Source organism: Coffea arabica, chromosome 5c (genome assembly GCF_036785885.1).
Source record: "Coffea arabica cultivar ET-39 chromosome 5c, Coffea Arabica ET-39 HiFi, whole genome shotgun sequence".
NCBI classification, from domain to species: Eukaryota; Viridiplantae; Streptophyta; class Magnoliopsida; order Gentianales; family Rubiaceae; genus Coffea; species Coffea arabica.
The window spans coordinates 46,716,808-46,727,003 of NC_092319.1; the positions used below are offsets into that span (position 1 = coordinate 46,716,808).

At 36.8% G+C, this 10,196-nt stretch overlaps 1 protein-coding gene across 2 annotated transcripts; it reads right to left on the reverse strand.

The window, feature by feature from the left end:
* Positions 1-128: 128 nt before the first annotated feature.
* Positions 129-6,891, reverse strand: LOC113690795 (putative nuclear RNA export factor SDE5). 2 transcript variants are annotated; one of them, XM_027208868.2, is made up of 12 exons: positions 6,726-6,891; positions 5,015-5,577; positions 4,491-4,516; positions 3,496-3,573; positions 3,131-3,201; positions 2,766-3,016; positions 2,565-2,650; positions 2,370-2,426; positions 1,553-1,617; positions 1,374-1,474; positions 1,203-1,273; positions 129-622 (listed from the first exon to the last, which is right to left on the reverse strand). In XM_027208868.2, exons 2-12 carry the CDS (start codon positions 5,574-5,576, stop codon positions 506-508), a joined length of 1,485 nt encoding a protein of 494 aa, XP_027064669.2. In that variant the 5' UTR covers position 5,577; positions 6,726-6,891; the 3' UTR covers positions 129-505. The 2 variants fall into 2 exon arrangements, with proteins under 2 accessions (XP_027064669.2, XP_027064670.2); XM_027208869.2 differs by having other exon boundaries at positions 382-622; positions 1,198-1,273; positions 6,726-6,858.
* Between the last annotated feature and the right edge of the window lie 3,305 nt (positions 6,892-10,196).

Below are 10,196 nucleotides of genomic sequence, written 5' to 3' on the forward strand. Positions count from 1 at the left end.
TTTTTTTTAGGGGCTCCAGCATCTTCCCGTCTAGTCTAACCAAAGAAATACACGAGTTCTAAGGCAAGAAAAACAGAAATGAAAGCTCTAATGCAACAAAAACATCCACATTTAGTAGCCTCATTCACTTGCGGGAAATTTACTTCTCTACATTGAGATAGAGTCATCAATCAAGTGAGCACGTTGCATCATGTTTACATACAATCTCAAAGAAATACAAAACTTTAACAAGCATTTCCTGCCAAAATCATTATAACCTTTCATCTTGGGTAGAAACTTTGTGGAAAACACCATTTATAGCTGAAAACTTTCCCGGTGTTTGCAGCAGCGTGAGAATTCTTTTCTCCATTGTCAATCAGCTTAAAGTGTAGAGAAGCAAAATGCTTGATAATATGTTCTTGCTTTATGCGTCAACAATATAAAATCCCCTAAACACCACAAAACGTGTCATCTCGATATAACCCTAAAATCTCTTTTTCAGCACAGCATGTCAACATATGACTGCTTATTTCCTGCCAAAACTCAATTTCTTTGGATCAATTACGTCCAGCTGAATCACAATTACCCAGCCATCTCCTTCTTCACTCCATTTTATGTTCTCCCTCTCCAATAATTTGGTGATCTGCCGCAGGAAATTCATAAACTATTACATTCACCTTCTCTACTTTAACGAGCTAAAAAAGTTTCAAGTACGGCAAACTGTGGAAGGCAAAGTAACAAGAACAAGAAATGGCATGCATTATCTTCTGAAATGCAGAGTTTAAGCAGATGTTAACTGCAGAAGAGCAGGGAAGATGTTCTCCAACTAGCTGCAAAATCATGTTACCCAGCTATGGACTCACTAATGCAACATATTCAGTTGAATAACATTCTTTGAGGTGGACCTAGTCATGAATACTAAATGCCAAGGATAAGAAAGTTAGAGATAGGTTTGTATGGTTTTACTTCATATCCCAGTAGAATGAGTACTGTAGCATGTTTCAACTAAATGTCAAATCTCAGTACATCAGCACCAAGACTTACGGACCAAATTCATCATAGATATCACAGATATTCAAAATGAAGCTTCTCCCAAAATGATGTTCAGAATAAAAAGAAGGTGTCTGTGTTACACGAGCTGTTCAATGGTCAAAAGAATAACACCAAAAAGGAAAAATACGTTTTAACTTTCAATACAAAATTCCTTCAAAAACTAACCGTACCAGACGCTTGCGAGGCCCACTCTTGGCGTTTTGCTCATTGCTCCCCACAAGTACCTTGAGATATTTATAAGCTAGTCCAGAAAACAAAAAGAAGAAGGACCAGTTAGTTCATCTCTACATTGCTCAATTAGATATCAAAAAAGTTTCCAGAGTTTGACAATAATAACTCACATGCGATGCCAGAAAGAGAAGTCAACTGAATTTTCAGAAAGCGCAAAGCATCTTTTGGCTCAAATTCATTCAGATCGACGAACATTTCTTCCTCATCATTGCTGCATTAGAAGGAAAATTGTAAAAAGCATGGATGGAAAATTTCATAATAAAGGAACACAATATCACTCTCCGCTAACCTTTCAATGAGCTTTTCAGCAGATTTTTCATCAGCTTCTCGTGCCTTCTTCATAAAGAAATGACCCTAAATCCCACCAACAGGAAAAACAGGACAAATAAAACAAAATGAGAATGAGAGAGAGAGAGAGAGAGAGTGTGAAAATGCATTACCGGTTGATGATGTCGGACCTAAATCACTTTCAACAGGGGATTTTAAAATTCTGAAGACATGGTTTTGGGGACAAGATTTATTTCAAAGACTCTTGAGGAACGTTCCTTCATTTATGGTTCATGAAGCATTATCTCAACCTTTTTAATTTTCCTAAAGTTAACAAACTGCTACAAACCCAAACCAGTGAACCAAGGAAGCATTTGGCAAACCAGCTCACCATGTGTTTTAGATCTAAAAACATCATTATCTTGCCTATGATGGAGATCAATTGATGAGCATGAAAAAAAGGAACTTTGAATAACAGACTAGAGCGTAGAGGCATCTAATTGTATCAGACTGTTTGTTTGCTTGCCCCAAAAAGCACCTCATGCAGACAATTGAGTTTACCATATAGAAGCGATGCACCCAATGATGAAAATGAACCATATGCTAGAATGCAAATAGAAAATACCAACCTTAATAAAGCATTTGAGAAAATTTGGCTTACAAAATAATGTGGCAGGTTATGTTGCATGACATGAAGTGAACTGGGACATATAAAATTTAAAGCTACTATTTTGACATCTGCTCCTTAACTTGGTTAAAAAATTTTCCAAGAGTGTTTAATTGTGGCACTATTTTCCAAAATTTAAATAGTAATAAAATCTGAGAAGATAGAAAGATACCTCTTCCATAAGCTTATGAGCTTTTTCATGATCATTTATGGCAAATGCATCAGCAGCCTGCCCAAAAACCAAGAATCATCTATTCCGACTTGGAAAAAGCTTAGTTTTGTCAAAATTTCATTATGTAGTTACAGAAGACAAGACTAAAATGTAGTTGGTGCAAATGATTAGAAAGAGAAAAAGATATGAAATTACAGCTTTATAATACTCTTTCATGGTAGTCCAGTACTCCATCACAGCTTTTCGCAAGACGTCATAGTCATCCTCATTCTCTTCATTACCTAGAATTGGTCCAAAAAGTAATAAGATTATCATAAACTTCTGTGGTAAAAACATATACAAATTAACCAAAGCAAATAATTTTCAGCATGATGACATAGAGGTGAAGGAGCGTACTGTTTTCACTAACTTGTTTTGTTCTGATGACAGGTTCGTCTTCTATTACTGTCTCTTTTAGAGGCTCTTCAACAATAAAGTGGTGCAATGATGATCTCCTGACTTCTTTCATTGGATGATACTTCTTAGGTTCAGGCTCTGGTCTTGGACGAACAGTAAACAGGGTGCCTAAAACTTCTTTCTCAAGATCATGCCTGTTTCTCCTATCAGCCAGGTGCTCCACATTTCCAGTGTCAGGAGTATACTTCAAACTGCATTAGGCAGAAATGAACGAAAACCGATACCCAGTTAAGTGATATAAAGAAGATGTGGGTTGAAGGTACTCTATATACCAGATCTACACCTTTTTCAGCAGTATATCATACCTTTCAAAAGAAGTGCATGGGATTTGGTCCTCAGGTAGCAAAGATACCATGTTGCGATATCCTTGTTTTGGCTGTGGCGAAACATCAAAAAACAGGGAGTGACATGAAAATCAAATCAACGTAAATACTGAAAAAGGCACAACGTGTCAGGTACTCAATAAAAAGGTAGATAAACTCTGCTTCTTGTTTTCACTTCTTGCAGTTGAAGGATACTTGAATTTTAGTTAAAGCAGGAAAAATAAAAGGCTGTCATCAAGACCAAGTTATGATAAATAGGAAAGAATGCAAAACTCTTTATCTACACCTACAACTGCTACAGGCAAAAATACTCTATCCTATACTAATTTCATTTAGATTTACCGTACTTTCTCAGAAGATGCTTTTAGAACATCATCGCTCTTCCCCAGAGTTGATGCAGACAAATCCAGAAGTTTATCCATGCTCTGCAGAATTCCAACAATGTAAAGCACAAGTTGACAAGTTGGAAGCTCTATAGAATTCTTTTGGCACTTAACTAGCTCAAATTCTAAATGCAGAAGAAGCCAATCCATTAAAGAAAAAACTGTGTTTCACTTCTCACTGAAGGAAACAAAGAAAAAAGAAAACAACAGCAGTAAACCCATGGTAAGAGGATTGGATTTCACAGAAGTAAGAACATTTGGCCTTGAACCAGGGTATCATCAAATAGCAACAGTGGAGAAGGAAACAGTATCAAAAGCAGTGTATTCGCAGTCAAATGACTGCATCAAATGAAAAGGGTTTGGAATAAGGTTTTAAGCCATCATTTCTCTTAAAAGCAATAATTGGCTCGTACAGATAGCAGAAAGGGCCAAACTATCATCAAACGATAACATGAGGAAAACCATGTATAACTTCTATTCCAAAACTCTATGTATACTTCCACTGTAAGATAAATTGTTAGATTTTGTGAACGAATCAGCATTTCAAAGAGGGCCATACAGGAACCAGTTTGGTAAAGTTTCTGAACCAAAAAAAGGAAAAAGAAAGAAAACAGCTAGACACTGTGTTTGGAGAAACTACGATTATGGAATCAGAAAAACACTATGGAGCATGAATAATGAGTTTGGCATTCTCTGACTGGAAAAAGAATACTTCCATTCCATTTAGTATTTAACACCACAAATTTCCCCATGAAAACTTAGAGATGTAATATGCCATCTTGTTTGCAGAGTTTTACTTGGAAAAAAAGAAGTCCTAACATAGATCAGACACCTATGTGTTGAAGAGGAATGAGGTAAGAGAGCATCAGAGGCAAGAGTTAAGGCCATACATACTTGTTTGAGCAAAGTGACAAAGGCTAAGTGAAGAAAACTTGAAATTCTGAAACACTAACAATTACCTTTGTCACATCATAACCGCATTGGCCTGCAATTTCAACACACTGTTTATTAGATAAAAGTAAGGACTAACTTAACCAAAATAAAGTACTTTTCAATTCCAAAACCGAATTTAGCTCTCAAGTTTTCTCAATTATGAGCACTTTTACAAAATTATGGGCAGCCTTGTCACTCTCGTATCACATAATAGACTAACACCGAGTCAAACAATTTCATTATACAGACAATGGCAAAGAAGACAATTATGAGACACCAAAGCGCAACATAGTTGGTAAAACCCTTTGCTTGTAACCAAGAGGTCATGGATTTGAGTCAGCAAAGGGGGTAAGTGGGGAACCACCATTGATACTCAAAATTTTTTTTTTAAAAAAAAAAAGGAAAAAAAGAGAGGACAATTAAGAAATTTCTTATGATTGGACATAACAACAATCTTATGGAACATATAACAAGCCTAGAAAGTTACTAAACAGAATTGTTAAGGTAGAGAAAGCATTGAATTCAGAGGGAAAAAGTATATGGTAATTACCAACAATATCCTGAATCACACTCTTGTTGAGAGAGAAGCCTTCTCCAAGCATTTTAAAAAGGAATTCTTCAATATCATGGCTCATGGTGCCACTCCTTTCTGTAGAGTTCAGAAAATCTTTCTCGTCCCACACTTCAGATACAGGTATATCATCTGAATTCAAAATAAGTGGTTTAGGTTTGCAAGATCCATTAGTTGAAGTTTTGGGCATGACATACTGTTTTCCAATCACACTTGAGACAATTCCCATGCATGCTGGAGATTTTCTAGGCTTTGATTTAGAATCTTGAGCCATTTCCACAGAATTATCTGATGGACATACTGAAGATGCATTTGCAGACTGCAATTCCTCCTCTGACGTAAATATGGAAGATTTAGAGGTGCAACATTGGAGATTACACAGGATATTTCTGGCAGCGTATAGATTGCGACCTGATTGACAATAAGCAGATGCTATATCGTCAAGAGAAACCACAGAACCAAAGGTTTCAAGCAACTGCTCAAGATTCCTCTTGTCATTGTCATAATACGACATGGTTGAAGGGAGTTCTTCAGGTTCCATCCTTCAGAGAAAAATAAATAAATAAATAAATAATTGAAATGGTTAAAGAATATAGCCCCAGGGGGAGGGATGGGTTGGATGGTTTGGGGGGAGGGAGTGTAAGTGAGAGATTCCGGCTTCGAGCCCCCTCGCTTACACTAATAAAAAAAAAATTTTCTAGCCCCACCCCCATATTAATAAGTTCATTTGAGTAACAGAATAGTGCCTCAACCTCAAATAACGAAGGTAGTAAGTAATGGGATTCAGATAAAAAATCTAGGAACTTGTTCTAAGTACAAAGAACAGGACAAAAAATTAAATCACATGCAAATATGAAGCAAACAGGGCTAACTGATGCATTTTGACAAATGTCATTACATTGTGATAAAACGACAAAGCGGTAGATACTCGCTAAATTGTGACTACCAACTACCAGAAGTCTGTTGAATATTTATCATCTTTTCAAGAGAGGAGATGCATTAAATTGCCCAAACAACTTGAATTTGTAACTGGAGTATGATGAGAAACAAAGATCTTATGAAATGATGATTCCAAGCTTGTTCCTTTGGACTGAAGCAATACGCAATTTAGATACAGCACAATCTGGAACATTGGTAACTCAATCATTAATGTCAGATCAGCAAAATGAAGATTTTACATGAAAAGAACTACCTATTCCCACAAATGCAACAAGAAATTCAGTTCCACAAGTGATAATGCATAACATAAAATGCATCAGCAACGAATTATTTTCATCAAAATCGCTTTCCCTTGATCATCAATGCGATGATTTCACTCAATTAAGTCTTGGAATATGCATACATCCATAGTAGTAAATAAAGTCACCTTCTTTTCACTAATTACTGGTCGCAAAAACAGGAAATAAATTTAAAGCTCAACGTTTTTCTCAACAAATTCATTACTCATTGTCATTGTTACCAGAGCTGATAAGGAAAGTGACAAAAGATTTTTTTTGGGGTATATAAATGCATATAACAATGATCGTCGGGCTTGATTTTCTTCAATAAAAATAACTCTAGTCATTAGTCGATTGTCACGATTTGCCGCAAAATGTAGTAGGTTACTCAATGCAAGCAAGGAACAAAGGCGAAATAGTAAAAACAGTAAAAAGAAAAAAAAAAAAGAAAAGAAAAGCAAACTCTTTCTTACTGGAGGTTGAATAGAGCGAGTGAGACTGAAGAGTGGCGGATTGGGTCCTTCTTTTCTGCCTTGTTCTTTCGTCTCCCTTTTATCTCTCCCCCACCTCCTCCTCTCTCTATATATATAGTGGCGCTTCTGCTTCTCGAGGAAGGAAGCAGAGGCGGGACTGCCGGGAAAGAACAAGGAAAATAAAAGAAACAGAAAATAAAAAAGTGGACCGCAGTCCACAGCCACGTGAAAAGTGCATGTATTTTCCAAGACATTTCTCTTCAATTGGCTTTTTCTTTATTAACATTTATCTTTTGTATTTCTTTTTATTTATTTTGAGCTATCTTTTTGCATTTCACAATTTCTATTTCTGAACCCCATTCGTATTTCACTATTTCTTGTCCCTCCAGTCTCGAGTGTCATCAAAATGTAAAAATAAGTCTAATTACTATCACTAAATGAATTTTTATTCAATTGTTATTTTGTATCCTTTAATATAAAAAAAGACATTTATTATAATATCTGATATTTTTAGTGTCATGACATCTATGATTGTTGCTTTTATGATTCTTTTTGTTGGGGGGGGGGGGGGGGGAGGAGTAGAGTACAGAAGTAGAGTAAAATTTAATCAGAATACTCCCAAATTAATTATTGTGGTAAATCACATTGTAGAAAAAAGAATGTAATAAAAAAAGAAAATAGAAAAAACTCACGAAATACCACAAATGTGGTATGCCACATGGTAAATGGTCCCTTAGTTATTATTGAGATATTTGTAGTGAAAAAATGGGATTGATTGGTACTACTTGCCAAGAAAATTTTCTTTTAGATTATATATGAATGAGTAACCATGAAAGTAACAGGAAAGAAAAGGATATATTTTCCTTTTCCCTATTTTTAATTTATCCTTTCACGATACAAAAGCATAAAAAGTCTTCATGTTCGCATTTCTTCTCATTTATTTCTGGCTTAATTCAACATTACACAAAAGGGAACAATTACCAAGAGGCTTGTTGGGCTCAAGGAATAAACTAATTGACAGTAGTTTCACATCGTATCAATCGTTGAACTTTTTATTTTTGCTTCATTTCCTTTTTTTTGTTTTTTCTTTGACAAAGTATTTTCTTCCTTAACAATAATAATTATATGTTTTGACCCGTATGACATTCTTTATAACCTAGAAGAAAAGGAAAGATGCATGTTAAAGGAAAAAAGTATTTTAGAAACATTATTATTATTATTATGGTCAAAGAAACATATAATAATAATAGTTGCTTGCAAAAGAAAAAAAAAAAAAAAAGAAACAGTTTTCGTGATCAAGGAAATCAACTAATACCCATTCTTCTTGTCATTTCTTCATCTGGGCTTTGCTCCGTTGTTTTGTTGAACTTGATGGCATTATATATTGTCATTTATGAATGGAGCTTTGGGTTTTGTTAGTTCATAGGATAGACCGTACATGAGCATCTTCGTAGAGAACTAGGAATTACTCAATTTCTTACTTTATTTTTGTCCCTTTCTTGAAGTAAGTTTCAATATTGATTGATTGCTACAAATGAAAAATGACAACTTGCAAGAATCAATTCTAGATGCCAGTGAGGAATGCTGAAGTAATTTGTGTATTCTGGACTTTTATTTCGGGAAAATGGTTCTTTTTGTTAAGGCTCAAACGTCGTGGCCTGGCCAGTAATATTTGGATTCTACTTGCAGAGACAACTCTCCATCTTTAACTCACACAAGGTAAATGGCCTAAGATATAAAGCCTAAGATACCTTACCTTCACAGATATACATTGCAATTCAGTTCTGACAGCAAAGACAGAGAGCAATGGCTTCAAGAAAAGGTGGCGCTGCTATTATGGGAACGATGCTACTTCTCATATTCTTATCTGTGTAGGCTCCGCTCGTATACTCTCTTTAGAGCACATTCAGCCCGTTAATGGCCCAGTTCCTGATACTTTCGGCTGTCTCCAGTTAGCAGAGGAACCACCATCCTCTCCAAGTGGCCATAGGGTTGGCACGGATGGTGATAAAGAAAAGCAGGATGGTTATGGACCAGAAAAATCACTAGGTGCCCGTTCAGTTGGGGTGGATCAAGACAGAGAAAAGCAGGATGGTTATAATGTACCCCGACGGCACGACCAAGTGCCCATTCTGTTGGGTTGAATGAAGACAGAGAAAAGCGGGATGGTTATGGACCACCAGCATCTCCACGTTCCCATTGGGTTGGGAAGACAGAAAGCACCACCATTCATCCTACCTTTAACACAAATGAAGGTTTATATGCAACTGAAGCATATGAACTTGCACCACTTGCGGGTGCCGATGCAACTGCAGAATATGTCTGAGCCCATATGAGTTAAAACTTTGGTTCCTTCTGTGGTTACATTTCCCAGTTGGAATAGGGATTGCGTGAACATGAACGCAGTAGTTTCACTGGAAGGGGTGCGTTAAGGCTCAAATCTCGCAGCCAGGCCAGCACAATTTAGAGTGTACATGCAGAGGCTACTCTCCAACTTTCTCACACAAGGTAAATGGCCCCCTTAAATGCCACTAAAAACTAGTGCAATCCCTCAAGTGTGAGCTTTGATCCAGCTACCCATGTGCATTGCAACTCACTAAACAACATTGTGAACTTTCCCAATATATAAAGCCTAAGCAACCTTCACAGACATGCATTTCAATTCACTGAATTCAGTTCTGACAGCAAGAGGTGCCATGGATTCAAGAGATGGTGGTGCTATTATTATGGGAATTCTACTCATGTTCCTTGTCTGTGGGCTCTGCTCATAACAGTCGTAGGCTCTTCTTAGCGACTCCAGAAGGAACTGTGGCATCATCACTTGCCCTCATGCACATTCAGCCCATTGATCACCGGAAATATGAAGCATTGAACTTGGACTGGTCGGATGAAAATGGAAAACAGGATACTGAACTGGAGCAAATATAAACCACCATAACCACCGACGGCCAACTGGCTTGAGCTGACAGAAGGCCCCCCTGTAAAAGGTTCTACCTTTAACCCAAGAGACGGTACTATGGAATTGAAGAACATCAACGCGCACCGCCTAGGAGGGCCAATGCAATTCAAGATTAAGAATGTAATGATTTCATCGCTGACTTCACAAATCTTGTGAGCTCCAGTGCATTGCCCAGAGGTGCACTATATATGGATTTTCTACACTACACCTAATGTTTAGCAGTGCTTTATTTTGCTGGGGATTGCCGAATAATCATGTTATGCAGAGAGCATTATGCTCATGGCAGTGGTAGTTTTATACATCATAAATAAAAAGCTCGTAATTCTGGTGATAATAACCTTTACAGCGAACAAGCCGAAATAAAAGCTTGTGATTCTGGTGCCATCTCTAGCCAAGCAAGCCAAAATTTACAACTAATTATTACTCAATTAAGTTGTACATTGCCTTCTTTTCATGAAATTTTTTATAAAACTAATATCATTCATCGATCATAGGGACTAAACCTCGAAAAC